A 24,403-nucleotide genomic window follows, 5' to 3' on the forward strand; every position below is an offset into this window, starting at 1 on the left:
GAGAGAGAGAGAGAGAGAGAGAGAGAGACAGAGAGAGAGAGAGGGAGGGAGGGAGGGACGGAAGGAGAGATAGAGAGGGAGGGAGGGAGAGAGAGAAGAATGGATGTAAGATAATTACGTTATTTGGAAATAATCGAAAGTAAAATTAAAAGCAATGAATGATTAATATATTTCAAAACATATACATGTATTTATTTGAAACTACCTTGTTGAATGACTTGTACGAATCCATGTTTCATCTGGACAGAATCTATTAATGTATTTTAGTGACTTGTGCTTAAATCAGACCTTGGCACTCACAGGTTCAGACAGCTAAACTAGATTCTCTACAGAAGTGTGTTATGACTTAATTTATTATATTTTTTCCTATAACTTACCCATGATATCCATGTCACAGACCCATGTGATAATTTTAGTGTTGTATGTAAGGCCATAAGCCAATTTATCCTATAACTTACCATATCATATCCATGTCATAAACCCATGTGATAATTTAGTATATTAACCTGGTTAATAATGGTATGCAAATTAGCATGGTCTCTAGGTCGTGTGTTGCTGTTGATGGGTCATTTGCTTACAAGCCAACAAGTCCTGTATACCTGAGCGTAACATTTTAAAAGATTTATTTAAAACGTGTGACGTCAAACTAATTTGTGTTTATCATGATGACTTCATATTACAGATGGCAGTGATTTACTAATTTTTTTTATTAAAATATTATTTTAGAAGGATAAATAGAATTCGCTACTCACAGTTTTTAATATATAAAATATCAACCTCGTCGTCTAGTTAATGGGTATTTGTCTCGGCAGAGCCTCGACAAATACTGATTAACATAGACTTAATTGATATTTTCCATATTAAAATATACTTGTGACGAATCCTCTATTTATGATGCATTGTCAATATTTATTATTTATCCTTGTTCATACAGTTTTACTTTATAGCAGCAGAGTTTGAAATTACCTTCTTGGATGACTTTTACCCTTGAAGGTTCAAATGTTTGATGTAGCTTAAACAAGGCCATATGGAAGACTGTTTGTATGAAATATGTCACCTTTTTTAAACAAAGATTATTATTATTATTATTATTATTATTATTAAGGCGTAGTAAAAAAAATGGTTTGGTTCCAGTTACCCGACCGTCCCTAGATTTTAGGTGCAGACCATAAACTTTTTTAACTCTCCCCCCCCCCCCTCTTTTTTTTTCCCACCTGTTTTATTTAATAATCCATTAATATCAATCCTAATTTTCGTTGACTCTAAAAACAACAACTGCAGAGAGATGCCACGAGATCTGTCAGTCCAAGATCTCGTTACCAGAAAACCCGGAACACTTTGAGCAATTTTACTTCTGAAGAGTTCCAAATGAAAAGCTTCCGAGAGCCATTCGGAAATCCTTGTACATTTCCACGAAATATAAGCGTAGCGGAATGTGACGAGGTGTTCCGATTGGATTCACAAGTTCCGAGTAGTTCCTAATGAGTATGAGAACACGTCCGAGAGCATGTGGTGTCAATGGCATCTTCCATTTACAGAGTAGAATGTCAAAAATGTGCTCATTCAAATCAAATAATATTATTTAAATTAATTTGAAATGAAACGACATTCAAGGAATTATTTTGTACCATTCACCCTCCCGGTGTCAGATTTCATTTTCAAGCCAGCTGTAAAGCTAAACTAAAGGATGACGATATTGCGGTGGACGATTCAAATGTCACTGTTGGCCAGCTGGCCGAGCGTTTTTCTATTAAATATATCAAATTTTGTTGCACAACAGATGATGAACTTGACATAACTCCAGTCACCCATGTCAGAAATAAAAATGCGTTTGATATCCTTATGGAAAGCCGAAGTCAAAGAGGCTACGTTAAAGAAAAATCTTTTTAAAAAATCTTAAAAAAAAAAAGAAAAAAAAAAAAAAAGTTTTCCCTACCTACCTACCCTATTTGTTTTTGGCATGTAACAGGAACCAAACAATTTGTTTTACTTGGCCTAAGCTGGACAGAAAATATTTTTATTAGTGAATTTTGTTTAAATAAGACCTCGGTATTCAACAGAGGCATCGGAAGCAGTATGGTCATGACCGTACCACTTTCTGGGCCGGGAATGGTTTTTTCTCTCTTCCTATGGCGCTCATTATATACATTGCTTTCGTAGCCGTACCAACTTTCAGTTGCTTCCGACGCTCCTGCTCAAGGGTCCACGTTCATTCAGTATCAGTTTAACAGACGGTTTTAATAGATTGTTCAGGGCTTGGCGGTTTTAATAGATTTTTCAGGGTTTGGTGATCACAGGTTTGAGAAACTTCTGAGACAGGTGCTATATAAATTCTACAATACACATGGTTTAATTTATTTTTCAGGGCTTTGCAACACATCTTATACAGATTCTACGATACATAGGGTTTATTTATTTATATTTCAGGGCACAGCAACACCTCTTACACAATATTCTACGATACACAGGGTTTATTTATTTTTCAGGGCTCTGCAATACATCGTACATGAATTCTACGATACACAGGGTTTATTTATTTTTCAGGGCTCGGCAATACATCGTACATGAATTCTACGATACACAGGGTTTATTTATTTTTCAGGGCTCGGCAATACATCGTACATGAATTCTACGATACACAGGGTTTATTTATTTTTCAGGGCTCGGCAATACATCGTACATGAATTCTAAGATACACAGGGTTTATTTATTTTTCAGGGCTCGGCAATACATCGTACATGAATTCTACGATACACAGGGTTTATTTATTTTTCAGGGCTCGGCAATACATCGTACATGAATTCTACGATACACAGGGTTTATTTATTTATCAGGGCTCGGCAATACATTGTACATGAATTCTACGATACACAGGGTTTATTTATTTTTCAGGGCTCGGCACTCACGGGTTTGCGGAACCTCGGCAACACATGCTACATGAATTCTACGATTCAGTGCCTCAACAACACTTCACCACTTGTGTCCTACTTCCTCACAGACAACTACTATACCGACATTAACAGGTAGACATTTAAATTATGACATTAACAGGTAGACATTTAAATTATGACATTAACAGGTAGACATTTAGATTATGACATTAACAGGTAGACATTTAAATTATGACATTAACAGATAGACGTTTAAATTATGACATTAACAAGTAGACATTTAAATTATGAGAACACCAGGTAAACAGTTGTATTTGTGACATTAACAGGTAAATAGTAATATTTTTCACATTAACAGGTAAACATTTAAATTATGACATTAATAGGTACATATCGTGGAAGTGATATTAATTGGCGAATATTCTAATTATGACATTAACATGTAAACATTTAATTAGTGAGGTTGACAAGTAAACATTTTTTGTTCATGACATTAACAGGTAAATATTTTAATTATTACATTAGCAGGTAAACATTCTGTTGATGGCATAAACAGTAAAATATTTGTGATAGTGACATCAACAGATGAACATTTTTCTTAGCAACATAAACAAGTAAACATGTTTTCAATAACATTAACAGGTAAACATTCATGTTAGCACCATTTTAGCTAATTATTTAATTATGATTATATATTATAATTATAATTATATTAACAGCTCAATATTTTAGTAGTGACAATTAACAGGTAAACATTTATTATGGATCCATAAGTTTTCAAACACAGAACCATTAGCAGGTGAAATTTGTTTGTGAAATTTGCTGGGAAAACCTGTAAAGATTAATCGTAATTTTAAAAATAATTTAATAATAATAATAATAAATTTTAATAATTATAAAAAATAATAATAACTTTATTATTATTATTATTATTTAGTTATTATTATTATAGTTGTTGTTATTATTGTTTTAACCTTCTGAGTACTGCAAGTGAGATATCTCGCCCGACGTCACGCCAGTCGACATACTGTACACTGTATGCAGTGTATTCCCCAATTCATATTTCACGCCGTTTTGCACACAACACTCACCGGAAACGATTTAGTAAGCGGAAACAAAAGACAACTTAACTTCCTGTGTATTTAAATTAGATTTTTCACTGTAAAATGGCTTGAAATTTTGATTTTCGGCAAGTATTTTCCCTTGACAACAATGGCGGCACATCGCGGTCATTTTCAGGGATCGATAGCTGATTGTGACAGCTATTTTGATAATAAATTTGATCGTTTTACCAACAACGAAAATCACGATATATTGGCATATGAATCGTAGTTCGTTTTTTTTTTTTTATTCTGGTCAGGAAGCCACTGTTATGGGAATAATGGACAAAAATACTGGACAGCTGGCCACAAATGCCCATAAGTAAACGCGACTTTTTTTATTTTTTGCCTAATTTTAATCAACAGTAACTGATGTAAAATAACATAAAAATTAGAAAAATACCCCAAAATAATGTTTACCGATTCAAATATGAACTTTATTTTATGTATTTATAAAACATTTAAGTGAATATATGTGAGTAAAAATTATAAACTTGTACCCACTCAACATGATTTTTGTCAAAAATTAATTCAGTAGTCTAAAGGTTAACAATGTGTTGTTGTTTTTCAGAGACAGTTTTCAAGGCATGCATGGTGAGGTGGTAGACGAGTTTGCCGTTGTCCTCAAGGCGCTGTGGTCGAGACAGTACCGATGCATCACGCCGCGCGACCTCAAGGTCAGCTCACGTCGAACTCAGTGTCAAATAGTCTGTTTTGGAGGGGTGGGGTGCGGGGGGACGTAATATAGGAAAATAAATATGGACAGGGTTTATGTATGTTATGAGGCGGGACGTAGCCCAGTGGTAGAGAGCTCGTGTAATCCGCGACCAGTCTAGGATCGATCCCCGTCGGTGGGCCCATTGGATTCAAGGGGATGGGGGGGATCATAAAGGTTTCAGAACCCCAACCAGATCAAATGGGAGGGGTTCCAGGTCAGTTGGGCGATTTCTCATTCCAACCAGTGCAACACGACTGGTACATCAAAGACCGTGGTATGTGCTGTCATGTCTGTTGGATAGTGCATATAAAAAAATCCCTTGATACTAATTGAAAAATGTAGCGTGTTTCCTCTTTAAGACTATATGTAAAATTTATGAAATGTTTGACATCCAATAGCCGATGATTATTAAATCGATTCAATGTGCTCTGGTGGTGTCGTTAAGCTTAACAAGCTAACTTTATATATGTTAATTATAATAGGTTGGATGTGGATTGTGAACTTCAATGTTAATTATGAGAGAGCAAAAGAAAGAAATGTTTTGTTTAATGACACATTTGACAGATGATTAATCACAGTTGTATGTTATGTGGTGTTGGATCTGTGATTAATTCTTTGCCTCCCATTCTCAACCGCGTAAAACTAACATAAAAACCTGTTCTCGACTGCAGTCGAGATGCATAAAACTAACGTAAAAATCCATTCTCAACTGCAGTCGAGACGAGTAAAACTAACGTAAAAATCCATTCTCGACTAGTTGAGATGCATATAACTAACGTAAAAACCTGTTCTCGACTGCAGTCGAGATGCATAAAACTAACGTAAAAATCCATTCTCAACTGCAGTCAAGATGGAACTGGTCTTTGTAAACACAGCTGTCGACATTCACAAGAGTTATCTATCTTGATTCTGTGAATGCTAGAACATAGTAAAATCACAATCGAATACGTGGAGTGTATTGTTTTTTGACTGGTACTCTTATTTAAGCTGTTACCTCAATATCGAAAACTAAACAAAAAATGGTCTAAATTTGTGTAAACATTATTTATGACGTAACGCACCCATGGGTTCGATTTCTCGCTATTTGTATAATATTTCTTTTAAAACATGTTGGACATTATTATTTAATGCAAACTGAAGGTTTGTAAAGGATGTATTCGTCGATAATAACTGATAATACAGACTTTGAAGTAGATGATGGATAAGATTACTCATCGTCGATTGAAAGTCAAACTAAACTTCGTGAAAGCGTCACAAAAAATGATGTCATGAATCGTAATCATAGGATTTTAAAAAAACATTTTAAAAATCTTAATTAAGTTCTTTAAATTTTATTTACGTAATTAGACTCACTAAGATGTCCTCTAAACTATGACACACATCAAAAGAGCGTTACGTTAGTTGTTTTCTTACAATTTAAGGTTAGAAAATGTAGGTTCAAAATTACATATTTCACGTTGGAAACTTGGTCCAGTGATGACGTTTTCTGGTGGTGAATCTGGGTGGATGAGAGTTAAAGATCACACAGATAATGAGAGAGAAAACCTGCCACCACACAACAGGCTACAACTACTCTTTTCGATTAACTGCAAGGGATCTGTTATATGCAGCATCCCACAGACAGGATAATACATACCACAGCCTTTGTTACAACAAAAGTCATGGGGTACAGGTTGAAATGAAAAATAGCCTGATAGGCCCACTGACGGGGATCGATCCCTGGGTTACATCCTGCCTCCTGTTAAGTATGAGAGTTTGGATATGAACTGTATTTATGCATCTTAATTATAAGAGTTTAAATACAAACTTGAGTTGCTACATGTGCATTGTAAGTAAGACTGAGAGTTTTAGATACAAATTGGGATTATACACGTTAATTATAAGAGTTTAAATACAAACTCAGCTGATAATGTGAATTATAAATAAGAGTTTTAGATACGAGTTGGGATTATACACGTTAATTATAAGAGTTTAAATACAAATTCATATATGTGAATTATAAATAAGAGTTTTAGATACAAATCAGGATTAGATATGTGCATTATAAGAATTTAGATACAAACTAGGTTTATCTACATTAATTATAAGAGTTTAGATACGAACTAGGTTTATCTACATTTATTATAAGAGTTTAGATACGAACTAGGTTTATATTAATTATAAGAGTTTAGATAATATCATGTTTATACATTAGTTATAAGAGTTTACATATGAAACTATTTATATTCATTAATTATAAAAGTTTAAATATGAATGTTAATTATAAGAGTTTCGATACGGACCAGGTTTACTAACATTAATTATAAGAGTTTCAATTTGAACCAAGATTACTAACATTGATTATAAGAGTTATGATACGAACCAGGATTACTAAATAAATGTTAATTATAAGAGTTTAGATATGAACCTCAATTACTAACGTTAATTATAAGAGTTTAAATATGAACCACGATTATTAAATTAAATGTTAATTATAAGAGTTTAGATATGGACCAGGATTATTAAATTAAATGTTAATTATAAGAGTTTAGATATGAACCTCAATTACTAACGTTAATTATAAGAGTTTAAATATGAACCACGATTATTAAATTAAATGTTAATTATAAGAGTTTAGATATGGACCAGGATTACTAACGTTAATTATAAGAGTTTAGATATGGACCACGATTACTAACGTTAATTATAAGAGTGTGAGTGATTTTTGTTTCAGCTCACTGTCGGCAAGTACAACCCGATGTTTGCTGGGTACGAGCAACAAGACTCCCAGGAATTCCTCACCTTCCTGCTCGACGGTTTGCACGAGGGACTCAATGAGGTCAGTTCCCACTGTCTGGTCATATTAAGCACACTTCCTTAGTCATTATGCAGATCTGTCAATCTTCCCAGTGTTGGTAGGCTCATTGGGCTATCTCTCATTCAGTGCACCACGACTGGTATATCAAAGACCATGGTATGTGCTATCCTGTCTGTGGGATGGTTCATATAAAAGATCCATTGCTGCATTAGGAAAAATGTAGCGGTTTTCCTCTGATGACGAATTAACAAATGTTTGACATCCAATAGCCGATGATTAAACAATCATTGTCCTCCAGTGATGTTGTTAAACAAAACAAACAAACTTTAACCTTCCCAGATTTATTAGGAAAGAGGCAAATGTTTTATTTAATGATGCACTCAAAACATTTTAGTTAGGCTATGTGGCATTCGACATATGGTTAAGGACCACACAGATATTGAGAGGAAACCTGCTGCTGCCACACAATGGGCTACTCTTTTCAATTAGCAGTGTGTCTGCTAGAGAGACATTTTTGGTTATGGTGCTATGGACCACAGTTAACAGGGGCTAAGGTGGGGGTGGGGCGGGGGGCTCCCGCAGAAAGAAAGTAGGTTAGGTTTAAGAAAATCACACAGTACTGATAAGAGTAATTAATTTTGTCAAAAGGTTAACTTAATAAAATAAAAAAAAAGCAAAAACATTTTAATATTATGCCTTACCCGTTTTACCCTCTAGCAGAAACCCTGCTTTCATATGTAGCATCCCACATACAGGATAGCATATACCACGGCCTTTGTTACACCAGTCGTGGTGACTGACTTGAACAAGAAATAGCTCAGTGAGCCACCAATGAGAATAGATCCTAAACTGACCGCACACCAGACGAGCGCTTTTCCACTGGGCTACGTCCTATCCCAGGATTCCGCAGGAGACTCCCGGTATTTGATCAAGTCTCCTGTTCACCTGCCCAAGAGAACCTTTTTCCTGGAAAATCTTGACTATTTGATCAAGTCTCCTGCTCATCTGCCCAAGAGAACCTTTCTCCTGGAAAATCTTGACTATTTGATCAAGTCTCCTGCTCACCTGCCCAAGAGAACCTTTCTCCTGGAAAATATTGACTATTTGATCAAGTCTCCTGTTCACCTGCCCAAGAGAACCTTTCTCCTGGAAAATCTTGACTATTTGATCGGGTTGGGACGTAGCTCAGTGGTAATTGCAGCTGGTGTTGGATCAATCTCTGTTGGTGGGCCCATTGGGCTGTTTCTCACTCCAGAGAGTGCACCATGACTGGTATGTCAAAGACCGTGGTATGTGCTATCCTGTCTGTAGGATGGTGCATATAAAATATCCCTTGATACTAATGGAAAAATTTACGTTTCCTCTCAGACTATATGTCAAAATTACCAAATGTTTGACATCCAATAGCCGATGGTGAATCAATCAATGTGCTCTAGTGGTGTCGTTAAACAAAACAACTTTGTGGTTGTTCTTGTGTTTGTGGTTGTTCTGGTGTCTGTAGTACATTAGCTCCAATACACAACAGATAAGATGCATACTTTGAGGGGGGTGGGGGTGGGGGGGGGGTAAATAATAAAATAATAAACAGTTTGGCGAATTTACTGAGAACATCTGTTGCCAAATTCAAGTTTCATTTAGGCAAACCTCAAAAATGGCGGTAAATTAGTAATGAAATATATTTGGCAAATTCAACTTTAATTTGCATTTGGTGATTTGGCAAGTGAAAGCTTAAACCCTGTATAGGCTATTTTCATGATCATAAAATAGACATTTACCATGATTGTCACTTGTAACAAATTAAATTCTTTATTTGGTTATTATAAATAATCCATATTTTGGGGGGGTTTTAGCAGAAATTTTGAAGGGCATATTCAAAAGATGGGAAAAAACCCATAACTGTTTTCTTTTTGTTTATTTTGTTTGCAGGTAAAACGCCGTCCATCGATACCGGACCAGGATAATGATAACTTTCCCGATCAACAAGCTGCCGATCTAGCGTGGAAAAACTATAAGTTGCTGCACCGGTCTATTATTGTGGAGCTATTTCAGGTACCAACCAGTCTAGTTACAAACTTGTCCACTAGTCTTTTATTGTGGAGATTATTCAGGTACGAACCAGTCTGCTTACAAACTTGTCCACTAGTCTATTATTGTGGAGCTATTTCAGGTCAGAACCGGTCTATTAACTGGCCTACATTGTTATTTATTAGTAATATGCATAGATTTAAATAACACGTTGAGTTACTGTGCAGGAGGGATGAAACACCCTGTTATGTATCTCCTATGTGCGGTGCAGTAGGGACAAAACACCCTGTGGGGGATCTCCTAGGGGTGGTGCAGGAGGGACAAAACACCCTGTTATGTTAATCCTAGGGGCGGTGCAGGAGGGACGAAACACCGTTACTATCTCCTAGGGGCGGTGCAGGAGGGACAAAACACCCTGTTACGAATCTCCAAGGGGTGGTGCAGGAGGGACGAAACATCCTTTTACGGATCTTCTATGGGCGGTGCAGGAGGGACGAAACATCCTGTGGGGGATCTCCTAGGGGCGGTGCAGGAGGGACGAAACATCCTGTGGGGGATCTCCTAGGGGCGGTGCAGGAGGGACGAAACATCCTGTGGGGGATCTCCTAGGGGCGGTGCAGGAGGGACGAAACACCGTTACTATCTCCTAGGGGCGGTGCAGGAGGGACAAAACACCCTGTTACGAATCTCCAAGGGGTGGTGCAGGAGGGACGAAACATCCTTTTACGGATCTTCTATGGGCGGTGCAGGAGGGACGAAACATCCTGTGGGGGATCTCCTAGGGGCGGTGCAGGAGGGACGAAACACTCTGTTACGGATCTCCTAGGAGCGGTGCAGGAGGGACGAAACATCCTTTTACGGATCTTCTATGGGCGGTGCAGGAGGGACGAAACATCCTGTGGGGGATCTCCTAGGGGTGGTGCAGGAGGGACAAAACACCCTGTTATGTTAATCCTAGGGGCGGTGCAGGAGGGACGAAACACCGTTACTATCTCCTAGGGGCGGTGCAGGAGGGACAAAACACCCTGTTACGAATCTCCAAGGGGTGGTGCAGGAGGGACGAAACATCCTTTTACGGATCTTCTATGGGCGGTGCAGGAGGGACGAAACATCCTGTGGGGGATCTCCTAGGGGCGGTGCAGGAGGGACGAAACATCCTGTGGGGGATCTCCTAGGGGCGGTGCAGGAGGGACGAAACATCCTTTTACGGATCTTCTATGGGCGGTGCAGGAGGGACGAAACATCCTGTGGGGGATCTCCTAGGAGCGATGCAGGAGGGACGAAACATCCTTTTACGGATCTTCTATGGGCGGTGCAGGAGGGACGAAACATCCTGTGGGGGATCTCCTAGGGGTGGTGCAGGAGGGACAAAACACCCTGTTATGTTAATCCTAGGGGCGGTGCAGGAGGGACGAAACACCGTTACTATCTCCTAGGGGCGGTGCAGGAGGGACAAAACACCCTGTTACGAATCTCCAAGGGGTGGTGCAGGAGGGACGAAACATCCTTTTACGGATCTTCTATGGGCGGTGCAGGAGGGACGAAACATCCTGTGGGGGATCTCCTAGGGGCGGTGCAGGAGGGACGAAACACTCTGTTACGGATCTCCTAGGAGCGGTGCAGGAGGGACGAAACATCCTTTTACGGATCTTCTATGGGCGGTGCAGGAGGGACGAAACATCCTGTGGGGGATCTCCTAGGGGCGGTGCAGGAGGGACGAAACATCCTTTTACTGATCTTCTATGGGCGGTGCAGGAGGGACGAAACACCCTGTTACGGATCTAGGGGCGGTGCAGGAGGGACGAAACACCCTGTTACGAATCTCCAAGGGGCGGTGCAAGAGGGATGAAAGTCCATGTTTCTTATCTCCTAGGGGCGGTGCAGGAGGGGGGACGAAACATCCTGTTACGGATCATGGAAGCAATCATGACTTTGCCTAAATTATCCTTTGACTCTGCCTTGTGCAGAGATACAATTTCGATATCGGAATACCAGACACATGCCCCTATGTTTTAAATACATTGTTAGTGACAGCTGGTCTCCTTTTTTATGTTTTTCGTTCTTGTTGCTAGGGGCAACTGAAGTCAACACTACAGTGTAAGAGTTGCGGCAAGCAGTCGAAGACATTCCAGACTTTCATGTTTCTGTCTGTGCCTATACCTTCGTCATCGAAGTGTTCACTCAGTGTAAGTATAGGCTTGATACAGTGTAAGTAGGGGCTTGATACAGTGTAAGTAGGGGCTTGATACAGTGTAAGTAGGGGCTTGATACAGTGTATGTAGGGGCTTGATAGTGTATGTAGGGGCTTGATACAGTGTATGTAGGGGCTCGATACAGTGTATGTAGGGGCTTGATACAGTGTATGTAGGGGCTCGATACAGTGTATGTAAATACTTGATACAGTGTATGTAGGGGCTTGATACAGTGTATGTAAAGGCTTGATACAGTGTATGTAGGGGCTTGATACAGTGTAAGTAGGGGCTTGATACAGTGTATTTATGGGCTTGATACAGTGTAAGGTAGGGGCTTGATACAGTGTAAGCAGAGGCTTGATGCAGTGTAAGTAGGGGCTTGTTATATTGTATGTAGGGGCTGGGAGAGAGAGAGATAGAGATTTGAGAGAGAGAGAGAGAGAGAGAGAGAGTTGAGAGAGGGAGAGAGGGAGAGAAAGTTGAGGCAGAGTGGATGGACGGACAGACGGATGGGGAGAGAGAGAGAGAGACAGACAGACAGAGAGAGATGAGAGAGAGTTGAGAGGGAGGGAGAGGGGGGGGGAAGAGATAAATAGAGAGACAGACCAACATACACACAAATAAAAGCAGGAAGATAAGGTGTAAGTTGTTGATTGATCTTCACTTCACTAACCTCTTTTGCTGCTAAATCAACGAGCTCTAGTGACTAGTGGTGTTGTTTATCGAAATAAATGTTTATCAGTTTGTCTGCCAAACTTGTTTGCAGGACTGTATCCGAGAGTTTCTTAAACCGGAGCGGCTCACCGGAGACAGCAAGTGGCGGTGTCCACGTTGCAAGGTCGACAGAGACGCAACCAAGAAAATAGACATCTGGAAACTACCCCCAATACTTCTCATTGGTCTGAACAGGTATACACTACATCTCATTGGTCTAGACAAATATACACTACTTCTGATTGATCTAGACAGACATACACTACTTCTGATGGGTCTAGACAAGTATACACTACTTCTGATTGTTCTTCTGATTGGTCTAGACAAGTGTACACTACTTCTGATTGGTCTAGACAGGTATACTGATTGGTCTAGACAGGTATACACTACTTCTGATTGGTCTAGACAGGTATACACTACTTCTGATTGGTCTAGACAAGTATACACTACTTCTGAGTGGTCTAGAGAGGTATACACTACATCTGATTGGTCTAGACAAGTATACACTACTTCTGATTTAGACAGGCATACACTACTTCTGATTGGTCTAGACAGGTATACACTACTTCTGATTGGTCTAGACAGGTATACACTACTTCTGATTGGTCTAGACTAGTATACTCTACTTCTGATTGGTCGAGACAAGTTTACACTACTTCTGATTGGTCTAGACAGGTATACACTACTCTTCTGATGGGTCTAAATCTGATTGGTCTAAACAGGTATGCAGTTCTAATTGGTCTAAACTTGAATAAAGTACTTTTTACTTCAGATAGGTCTAAGCAGATTTAAACTTAGATTTTGACTTCAGTTTCTCATAAACAAGATTATGTAGCCTCTTCGCCAGGGACAGAATAATTATTTTATTAATTCCGGTTTGTGTTTGAATTTCAGGTTTGTCCGGGACGGCATGTGGGTTCAGAAGACGACCAGCTACGTTGATTTCCCACTGTCTGACCTCGAGCTGACCGACTGGGTCCAGGGCATCAAACCGAAGAGTAGATACAACCTGTACGGCGTGTCTGTGAGTTGTCATTTCTTATGATCTGGGATCAGTCCCCGTCGGTGGAACCATTGGGCTATTTCTCATTCCGTGGTATGTACTATCCAGTCTGGGGGAGGGTCCAGGGCATCAAACCGAAGAGTAGATACAACCTGTACGGCGTGTCTGTGAGTTGTCATTTCTTATGATCAGTCTAGGATCGATCCCCGTCGGTGGGTCCATTGGGCTATTTCTTATTTATGCCAGTGCTCCACAGTTGGTGTAACAAAGTCAGTGGTATGTACTATCCTGTCTGGGGGATGGTGCATATAAAAGATCCATTGCTGCTAATCGAAAAGAGTAGCCCATGAAGTGACTACAGTGGATTCCTCCCTCAATATCTGTGTGGTCCTTAAGCATATGTTCGACGCTATATAACTGTAATGTGTTAAGTGCTTCATTTCATGTCTTGTGAGTGGTGGGACATAGCCTAGTGGTAAAGCCCTCGTCTGATGTGTAGTCAGTCTGGGATCGATCCCCATCGGTGGGCCCATTGCGCTATATCTCATTCCAGCCAGTACACTATGACTGTTATATCAAAGGCCACTGTAATATTTAATATTTTTTATTTCACACTATAATATTTGATATTTTTTATTTCACACTGTAATATTTAATATTTTTTATTTCACACTGTAATATTTAATATTTTTTATTTCACACTGTGATATTTAATATTTTTTATTTCACACTCTGATATTTAATATATTTTATTTCACACTGTGATATTTAATATATTTTATTTCACACTGTGATATTTGATTTTTATTTCACACTGTGATATTTGATATTTTTTATTTCACACTGTAATATTTGATATTTTTTATTTCACACTGTGATATTTAATATTTTTTATTTTACACTGTAATATTTGATATTTTTATTTCACGAGGTATTATTTGATATTTAGGGTAAGTCCTCGTCTGATGTACAGTCAGTCTGGGATCGATCCCTGTCGGTTGGCTCGTTGGACTATTTCTCGTTCCAGCCAGTGCACCACGACTGGTATATCAAAGGCTGTGGTATGTGATATCCTGTCTGTGGGATGGTGCATTTAAAGACCTCTTGCTATTAATGGAAAAATGGGACTATAAGTCAGAATGATCAAATGTTTGACATCCAATAGCCGATGATTAATAAATCAATGTGCTCTAGTGGTGTTGTTAAACAAAACAACCTTTTTTATGAGACCGGTGCTGGCATTATATCATGACATTGGCACACTATTGAATCAAAAATAGTTACGTGTTTTCATGTGTGATTGTGACTTCACAACACTAAAACACTGAATATGACGTCACGAAAAACTGATTGTAATATGTCTTTAACATTGTGTGTGTATTTACATGTACATATATATGTAGCGGGTTTCCTCTCTAAGACTGTATGTCAGAATTACAAAATGTTTGACATACAACAGCCGACGATCAATAAATTAATGTGCTCTAGTGGTGTTGTTAAACAAAAAGAAAAAGTATTTAGGCCAAACAAAAAGTCTGTATCTGATCAGACCAAAATTCCAAAATTGATGTGACAATGCAGCTTTTTAATTTTAATTTTTTTTTTTTTAATTTTTAAAAAACAATTTGAAGCATGGATTGCCCAGCAAATATCCACGTTATACAGCAGGAATTTTTTTATATTTTAAATGTTGATGATCGAGGGTCAAAATCGACGCGCGTGCAGACCAGATACCAGAAATTTATTTTGTTTGGCCTTACATATAGTGTTTTTTTAATCTTCTTTCAGAACCACTATGGAACAATGGAAGGAGGCCATTGTAAGTATCACTTTGAAGTTTGTTATATTTATATTTAGTGAAGTGTACCAGCCTCGGTGGCGTCGTGGTTAGACCATCGGTCTGCAGGCTGGTAGGTACTGGGTTCGGATCTCAGTCGAGGCATGGGATTTTTAACCAGATACCGACTCCAAATCCAAATGGATAGGTGTAAACCACTTGCATTGACCAGTGATCTTTAACTGGTTCAACAAAGGCCATGGTTTGTGCTATCCTGGGAAGCACAAATAAAAGATCCCTTGCTGCCTATCGCAGGCCTCCCAGACCTCCTATATTTCCTATATTTTTTATAGGATCCTATAAAACTCCTATATTGAGATTAATTTCCTATATTTCCTATATTTTTTATAGGATCCTATAAAACTCCTATATTGAGATTCGTTTCCTATATTTCCTATATTTGACTCAATTGCTTTGCCAAAATGCTGATGAATAAAATATGTTACCGAGTTATATTCGCAGTGAAAGGCAGCCAGCCTTCACTGAAATTCAGAAGATGCTTTGAATGTGCACCAACTTTCAAATTATCCTGGATATCGGCATGGACTGCTGGCAAGCCTTAGTGTATATTTGTTCAGGGTTGAAAATTAACATGAAAACCATGGTCGCTAGCAGGGCCAGTTGAAGAAAAATCTTACTGGCCCTTCTCAAATTCAACTAGCCCTCCAATTTAACTGCATAGGCAAAATCAAAACTAGAATGTTCTTTGTTGAATAATAACCATGTGTATATATAACCATGTATAATATAGTCATTTGCGTCAAAAGGAAAATGATGAATTGGCATGTAACTTCATAACGAATAAAGTTAAAATTCATATTAGAAACATATTATTACGTTTTAAACCCATACCAACCCAAATCACATTTAAAGAAAAAAAATAGTCCAGTATAAATAAAAGTTACTTTAAAAGTTACCATTAAATGATACAGATTAAATATAATTTTTAATACAGGTATACAAAAGAAAAATGCTAGAACAGCCAAGGTATGCAGCTTCACTTGCATATCTCTGAAGTAATTGATAATGCAATACAAAGAGACTAAAGGTAGAACTGCACATGTTTTAGTATATTAGTCTGGGAATGGCAGTATTCTTTGTGCACCTGTGGAGAGGTGGTTCAATATGGCGGACACTCCAGTACAAGATCTCCTTGGGAGTGGCTGTCCTAAAGATGAGACAGTAGATAAAGATTCATGGAATCATCCACTATTTTGCTAAATACCCAATCGACTCTGCATTGTGCAGAGATACGGCCCTGATCTCGTATTATGGTTTTTGTCATTCAGATTATCTTAAATTTATCCTATGTAGTTTTATAAATATATATTATTTTTATTTACACTGAATTTTTTACCCCCAAAAACGTTATTACAGATGATATGAGTTTATAATTTAATAAATTAATATGTTTTTATATGAATTTTATTTTTAGGCCTACATGTTGACTGACTTTTGAAATAATCCATGTAGTAATGGAACATTTCATTGTTAGAATGAGTTAAAAGTACACGATAAAATTTGATTTTGTCCCAGAATAATATAAGCTAATTAAATTCGATTAATTTGTACCAGAACATTGAATAATGTCAAAAAGTAGGTCTACTAAGTAATTATGGCGTATCCAGTCCATTAAACCTACAACTTAAAAAAAAGCCATGATTTGTTTGCAATACGTTTTGAGCTATATTTTTTTAAAGCCTCGGACCAAAATATCAGAAGCTGAGGCTGAGTCTGTTAAGTCTGGCGTTGTCAAAATATTATAGAACATGTTCTGTAATAATGTCTGTTGCCAGATCTGTAGTTCGTGCCAGCACAATAGCGGTGTGTTTTGTCACATTCGATTCAGTTTTAGTGCGTTTATTTTTCACCTGGTACCATATTCGCCAGACTCTAAAATCGATGGTTACCCAACGGGCTACCTTTGTGAAATTCATAGTCGGTCATAGCCAACCGGGTGACTGCTAATTTTCAATACTGTTTGTTGAGGTAGTAGATGATAACTTGTGTAGCCTACATATGCAAGGTAAGAACATACCATTAGTAATGTAAATGTCTTTAGAAATCCATATAAAATGCCTATAATCATGATAATTGGGCCACATTTTCCTATAAAACTCCTATATTTGACCTCAAAATTCCTATAAAACTCCTATATTTTGGTATGCAAATTCCTATATTTCCTATATTTTAATATGTACAAGTGTCTGGGAAGCCTGCTATCGTAAAAGAGTAGACTATGTGGTGACAGCGGTTTTTCCCTAAAAACAGTCTCAGAATGACCATATGTTTGACGTCCAATAGCCGATGATAAGATAAAAAATCAATGTGCTCTAGTGGTGTCGTTAAATAAAACAAAACTTTACTGGGTTTTTTAGTGAAGTGTAGTGTATTATAGGTATTCCAACATATATACGTTCCTAATTTTCGACTGATTCCATTCAATTGATTGAGTTTTTTCTCATTCCAACCAGTGCACCTAAACTGGTCAAAGGCTGTGGTATGTGCTTTCCTGTCTGTGGGAAAGTGCTTATAAAAGACCCCTTGCTGCATTAGAAAAAAAATATAACAGGTTTCCTCTGATGGCTACGTGTCAGAATTGCTATACATGTATGTTTGACATCTAATAGCCGATGATTAATTAATCAGTGTGCTCTAGTGGTGTTGTTAAACAAAACAAACTTGTAAACAAATTTCCACACACAGTATCAAACCCTCCATCAGCCCATATTGTTTCTTAGCCAGCCATCTTTCTTTTGGACTTATCTTAAAATAATAACAGTTGGCCATATTGTTTCATAGTCGGTCATCTTTCTTTTGACGTGTTATCTTAATATAACAACAGCAGGCCATATTGTTTCTTAGTCGGCCATCTTTATTTTGGCTTGTTATCTTAAAATAATAACAGCAGGCCATATTGTTTCTTAGCCGGCCTTCTTTCTTTTGGCATGTTATCTTAAAATAATAACAGCAGACCATATTGTTTCTTAGCCGGCCATCTTTCTTTTGACGTGTTATCTTAATATAACAACAGCAGGCCATATTGTTTCATAGTCGGTCATCTTTCTTTTGGCCTGTTATCTTAAAATAATAACAGCAGGCCATATTGTTTCTTAGTCGGCCATCTTTCTTTTGGCCTGTTATCTTAAAATAATAACAGCAGACCATATTGTTTCATAGTCGGCCATCTTTCTTTTGGCCTGTTATCTTAATATAATAACAGCAGGCCATATTGTTTCTTAGTCGGCCATCTTTCTTTTGGCCTGTTATCTTAATATAATAACAGCAGGCCATATTGTTTCATAGTCGGTCATCTTTCTTTTGGCCTGTTATCTTAAAATAATAACAGCAGACCATATTGTTTCTTAGTCGGCCATCTTTCTTTTGACGTGTTATCTTAATATAATAACAGCAGGCCATATTGTTTCATAGTCGGCCATCTTTCTTTTGACGTGTTATCTTAAAATAATAACAGCAGGCCATATTGTTTCTTAGTCGGCCATCTTTCTTTTGGCCTGTTATCTTAATATAACAGCAGGCCATATTGTTTCATAGTCGGCCATCTTTCTTTTGGCCTGTTATCTTAATATAATAACAGCAGGCCATATTGTTTCATAGTCGGCCATCTTTCTTTTGGCCTGTTATCTTAATATAATAACAGCAAGCCATATTGTTTCATAGTCGGTCATCTTTATTTTGGTCGGTTATCTTAAAATAATATCAGCAGGCCATATTGTTTCTTAGTCGGCCATCTTTATTTTGGTCTGTTATCTTAAAATAATAACAGCAGACCATATTGTTTCTTAGTCGGCCATCTTTATTTTGGTCTGTTATCTTAAAATAATAACAGCAGACCATATTGTTTCATAGTCGGCCATCTTTCTTTTGGCCTGTTATCTTAATATAATAACAGCAGACCATATTGTTTCATAGTCGGTCATCTTTCTTTTGACCTGTTATCTTAATATAATAACAGCAGACCATATTGTTTCATAGTCGGTCATCTTTCTTTTGACGTGTTATCTTAATATAATAACAGCAGGCCATATTGTTTCTTAGTCGGCCATCTTTATTTTGGCCTGTTATCTTAATATAATAACAGCAGGCCATATTGTTTCATAGTCGGTCATCTTTATTTTGGCCTGTTATCTTAAAATAATAACAGCAGACCATATTGTTTCATAGTCGGCCATCTTTCTTTTGACGTGTTATCTTAAAATAATAACAGCAGGCCATATTGTTTCTTAGTCGGCCATCTTTCTTTTGGCCTGTTATCTTAATATAATAACAGCAGACCATATTGTTTCATAGTCGGCCATCTTTCTTTTGGCCTGTTATCTTAATATAATAACAGCAGACCATATTGTTTCATAGTCGGCCATCTTTCTTTTGACCTGTTATCTTAATATAATAACAGCAGACCATATTGTTTCATAGTCGGTCATCTTTCTTTTGACGTGTTATCTTAATATAATAACAGCAGACCATATTGTTTCATAGTCGGCCATCTTTCTTTTGACGTGTTATCTTAATATAATAACAGCAGGCCATATTGTTTCTTAGTCGGCCATCTTTATTTTGGCCTGTTATCTTAATATAATAACAGCAGGCCATATTGTTTCATAGTCGGTCATCTTTATTGTGGCCTGTTATCTTAAAATAATAACAGCAGACCATATTGTTTCATAGTCGGCCATCTTTCTTTTGACGTGTTATCTTAAAATAATAACAGCAGGCCATATTGTTTCTTAGTCGGCCATCTTTCTTTTGGCCTGTTATCTTAATATAATAACAGCAGGCCATATTGTTTCTTAGTCGGCCATCTTTCTTTTGGCCTGTTATCTTAATATAATAACAGCAGACCATATTGTTTCTTAGCCGGCCATCTTTCTTTTGGCCTGTTATCTTAATATAATAACAGCAGGCCATATTGTTTCTTAGTCGGCCATCTTTCTTTTGGCCTGTTATCTTAATATAATAACAGCAGGCCATATTGTTTCATAGTCGGCCATCTTTCTTTTGACGTGTTATCTTAAAATAATAACAGCAGACCATATTGTTTCATAGTCGGTCATCTTTCTTTTGGCCTGTTATCTTAAAATAATAACAGCAGCCCATATTGTACTTTGTGTTTCAAGCCCTGCATTGCTAAATAAGTTTGACTTCTCAAAGGCATGTGATAGGTGTGTACATGCATTAATCAGCAGGTGTGTGCCAGGCATTAGTTTGATGATGTTGTTGTTTTTCAGACACAGCGTTTTGTCGTAATCCCGAATCAAGACGGTGGCACAAGTTTGACGATCATGAGGTCTACGAGATGTCCACTTCAGAAGTGAAGGTAATATTAATTATATTACCGTGATTTGTGTAAGAGATGTCCACTTCAGAAGTGAAGGTTATATTAATTTTATTACCATGAGGTCTACGACATGTCCACTTCATAAATGATGGTAATGTTAATTTATTACCATGAGTTGTGTACGACATGTCCACTTCAGAAGTGAAGGTAATATTAATTTTATAACCATGAGTTCTGTACGAGATGTCCACTTCAAATTTGAAGGCAATATTAATGTTATTACATGAATGGTCTTCGAGACGTCCACATCAGACATGAAGGTAATATTAATTTTATTGCTATGCATCTACATAAATTACTAGTCCTAAAAGCATGTTCGAATGCAATCAGTTTTATAAATTTAGCATACGGTCTTTGTTATATAAAATTAACTGGATTTAATTTGTTTACCACATCACTGATGATCTATTGTTAATTTGTTTGTCCTACACACCTAATTTGGGGCCACGTCACCGATGATGTAATTATTAATTTGTTTCTCCTACACACCTAATTTGGGCCCACGTCACCGATGATCTAATTTGGGCCCACGTCACCGATGATCTAATTGTTAATTTTTTTCTCCTGTCATTTTAGAGTCCGGCAGCGTACTTCCTGTATTACACGTCGATAGAAATGTTGCCACCATCTACTCGTTTGTGATTGGTTCGTCCAAGAGATGAATGCAGCATCTGATTGGTTGACCTGAGGAATACACAGCTTGTGATTGGCTGGACTGGAAAATAGACAGCTTGTGATTGGCTGAACTGAAAAATAAACATCTTCTGATTGGCTGGACTGAAAAATAAACAGCTTGTGATTGGCTGAACTGGAAAATAGACAGCTTGTGATTGGCTGAACTGGAAAATAGACAGCTTGTGATTGGTTGAACTGAAAGATATATACTTTTCCATTGTTCACCTGGAAGATACTGAGTGTTTTTTTATTGGTTGACCTAGGATATATACAGCCTCTGATTGGCTGACCTAGGATATATACATTTTCTAATTTGTTGACATGGAAAATTTGTTGAACACACACACACAAACAGAATGCATGCAACTTGTAACTGGCGAAGTCAGATGTTATGCCCAAGAAGCATGCCAAAAATTGCCCATACCCACATATGGACATAACTGTTTGGTTAAAATATTTTGCTTTTGAGCAATGTTGATGAAGGTGTTTGCCCGACCCCATTTTGCCCGTAAAGTTCCTTACAGCAGTTATTAGGGTATCCTCGGGTACTCGCGTACTCGGGTACGGGCCGAGGCTAGCAAGTCAGTTCACAGGACTCGAGTACCCGTGCAAGGAAGAGCACTCTCATTTAATTATATTCAGGGCAGTAGCTAGTGTAGGGGGCAAGGAAGAGCACTCTCATTTAATTATATTCAGGGCAGTAGCTAGTGCAGGGGGCAAGGGAGGCAGTTCCCCCCTGATATTTTTTTATGTCATTTTACTATATGCTTGCCGCCAGTTACATTATCGGTCTGTGAGACATGGAGGGAAAACAAGTAGAATGTGTGGAATACAATACAATGGCATGATTTGGCATCCATGTTCAACGCTGGAATTAAGATCCATAATGATATTTTACTTTATTCTAAGAGGCATGGCCCGGACCCCCTAGTGTCTTGCCCCTTCCATGCTTGTTTGTTCCAAGAATTCATCTGGCCTCCCACCCAAAAAAATGCTATTTTACTTTATTCTAAGAGGCATGGCCCGGACCCCCTAGTGTCTTGCCCCTTCCATGCTTGTTTGTTCCAAGAATTCATCTGGCCTCCCACCCAAAAAAATGCTATTTTACTTTATTCTAAGAGGCATGGCCCGGACCCCTAGTGTCTTGCCCCGTCCATGCTTGTTTGTTCCAAGAATTCATCTGGCCCCCCCACCCAAAAAATGCTATTTTACCTTTTTCTAAGAGGCATGGCCCGGACCCCATAGTGTCTTTCCCCTTCCATGCTTGTTTGTTCCAAGAATTCATCTGGCCTTGTTGTTTTGTTTTTACACCCATGTCTTGAGGCAATAGTGTTCTATAACCCCCACCCAAAAAATGCTATTTTACTTTATTCCTAGTCTCATTATCATCTGGTGTAAGTACCGGGCTGCGAACCAATTAAGGTTCAAGCACGCTGTCCTGGGCACACACCAGCTATCTGGGCTGTCTTTCCAGGACAGTGGGTTAGGTTGTTGTTAGTGTGAGAGAGGAGGTGTAGTGGTCTTACACCTACCCACTGAGTCGCTAAAACTCGCTCTGGCTGGGAGCCGGTACCAAGCTGCGCACCCAGTACGCTATCTACCAGCCTTATGTCCAATGACTTAACCACAACACCAAGCTATCTGGGTGTCTGTGTAGGACAGTGGGTTAGTGGTTAGTGAACCCAGTACGCTATCTACCAGCCTTATGTCCAATGACTTAACCACGACACCAAGCTATCTGGGCTGTCTGTGTAGGACAGTGGGTTAGTGGTTAGTGAAGCCAGTACGCTATCTACCAGCCTTATGTCCAATGACTTAACCACGACACCAAGCTATCTGGGCTGTCTGTGTAGGACAGTGGGTTAGTGGTTAGTGAAGCCAGTACGCTATCTACCAGCCTTATGTCCAATGACTTAACCACGACACCAAGCTATCTGGGTGTCTGTGTAGGACAGTGGGTTAGTGGTTAGTGAACCCAGTACGCTATCTACCAGCCTTATGTCCAATGACTTAAACACGACACCAAGCTATCTGGGTGTCTGTGTAGGACAGTGGGTTAGTGGTTAGTGAGAGAGAAATCGTTGTAGTTGTCTTACACCTACCCACAGAGTCGTTAAAACTCACTCTGGGTGTGAGCCGGTACCGGGCTGCGAACCCAGTACGCTACCTACCAGCCTTATATCTGATGGCTTAACCACGACACCACCGAGGCTGGTTTATTTTACAACTCGTGGTTCCATTAACTTGTTTTGAGTAGTGTACAGATAAATGGGATGCTGGTTGACACATTTCATTGTTTTGTTTTTACATAAAATGTCTTGAGGCAATATTGTTGTATAAACAAGTCTCTGATTCCATCTCCTGCCACTGTGGTTTGTTACTACAAGTCTCTGATTCCATCTCCTGCCACTGTGGTTTGTTACAGGGCTTCTAGACGTTTTATAAAATCCACTAGCCATGGGATCAGTGATTTTTAAAAATTCACTAGCCCTACTTTAGTTTAAGTTAATACAATTTTACTAAATAATAGTAATAATCAGATATGTCACATAAAGAGGGAAATAGAGCTTAAAAACACTAACACTGGGGGGTTGGTTCGGGGAAGAGTATTCATATTTACAAAATAGACTTAACTACAACATTTAACAAAAATTATTCACTAGCCGTCAGGCATGTCAATAGTAGTTATTTACTAGCCCAACATTGAATATCACTAGCCATAGGAGTGGGGCTACCATAATCTAGAAGCTCTTTTAGCAGTCAGGCATGGCAATAGTAGTTATTTACTATCCCAACATTGAATATCACTAGCCATGGGAGTGGGGCTACCATAATCTAGAAGCTCTGCTAGACGTCGGGCAAGGCAATAGTAGTTATTTACCAGCCCAACATTGAATATCACTAGCCATGGGAGTGGGGCTACCATAATCTAGAAGCCCCGTCGGGCATGGCAATAGTAGTTATTTACTAGCCCAACACTGAATATCATTAGCCATGAGAGTGGGGCTACCATAATCTAGAAGCTCTCTCGGGTATGGCAACAGTAGTTATTTACTAGCCCAACACTGAATATCACTAGCCATGGGAGTGGG

The 24,403-nt window shown here is 38.4% G+C and overlaps 1 protein-coding gene across 1 annotated transcript in view; it reads left to right on the forward strand.

Annotated features, from left to right (window-relative positions):
* Positions 1–22,597, forward strand: part of LOC121373615 (ubiquitin carboxyl-terminal hydrolase 8-like) — a 77,365-nt gene extending 54,768 nt beyond the window's left edge. The window contains exons 16-25 of the mRNA XM_041500313.1: positions 2,893–3,023; positions 4,563–4,668; positions 7,423–7,527; positions 9,433–9,555; positions 11,604–11,717; positions 12,490–12,632; positions 13,332–13,461; positions 15,229–15,259; positions 20,527–20,615; positions 21,213–22,597. Coding sequence (XP_041356247.1) covers positions 2,893–3,023; positions 4,563–4,668; positions 7,423–7,527; positions 9,433–9,555; positions 11,604–11,717; positions 12,490–12,632; positions 13,332–13,461; positions 15,229–15,259; positions 20,527–20,615; positions 21,213–21,278 — 1,038 coding nt within the window. The 3' untranslated portion in view covers positions 21,279–22,597. The remainder of the gene's footprint in view (positions 1–2,892; positions 3,024–4,562; positions 4,669–7,422; positions 7,528–9,432; positions 9,556–11,603; positions 11,718–12,489; positions 12,633–13,331; positions 13,462–15,228; positions 15,260–20,526; positions 20,616–21,212) is intronic.
* Positions 22,598–24,403: the final 1,806 nt, after the last annotated feature.

Source organism: Gigantopelta aegis, chromosome 5 (assembly GCF_016097555.1).
Source record: "Gigantopelta aegis isolate Gae_Host chromosome 5, Gae_host_genome, whole genome shotgun sequence".
Classification (NCBI taxonomy): Eukaryota; Metazoa; Mollusca; class Gastropoda; order Neomphalida; family Peltospiridae; genus Gigantopelta; species Gigantopelta aegis.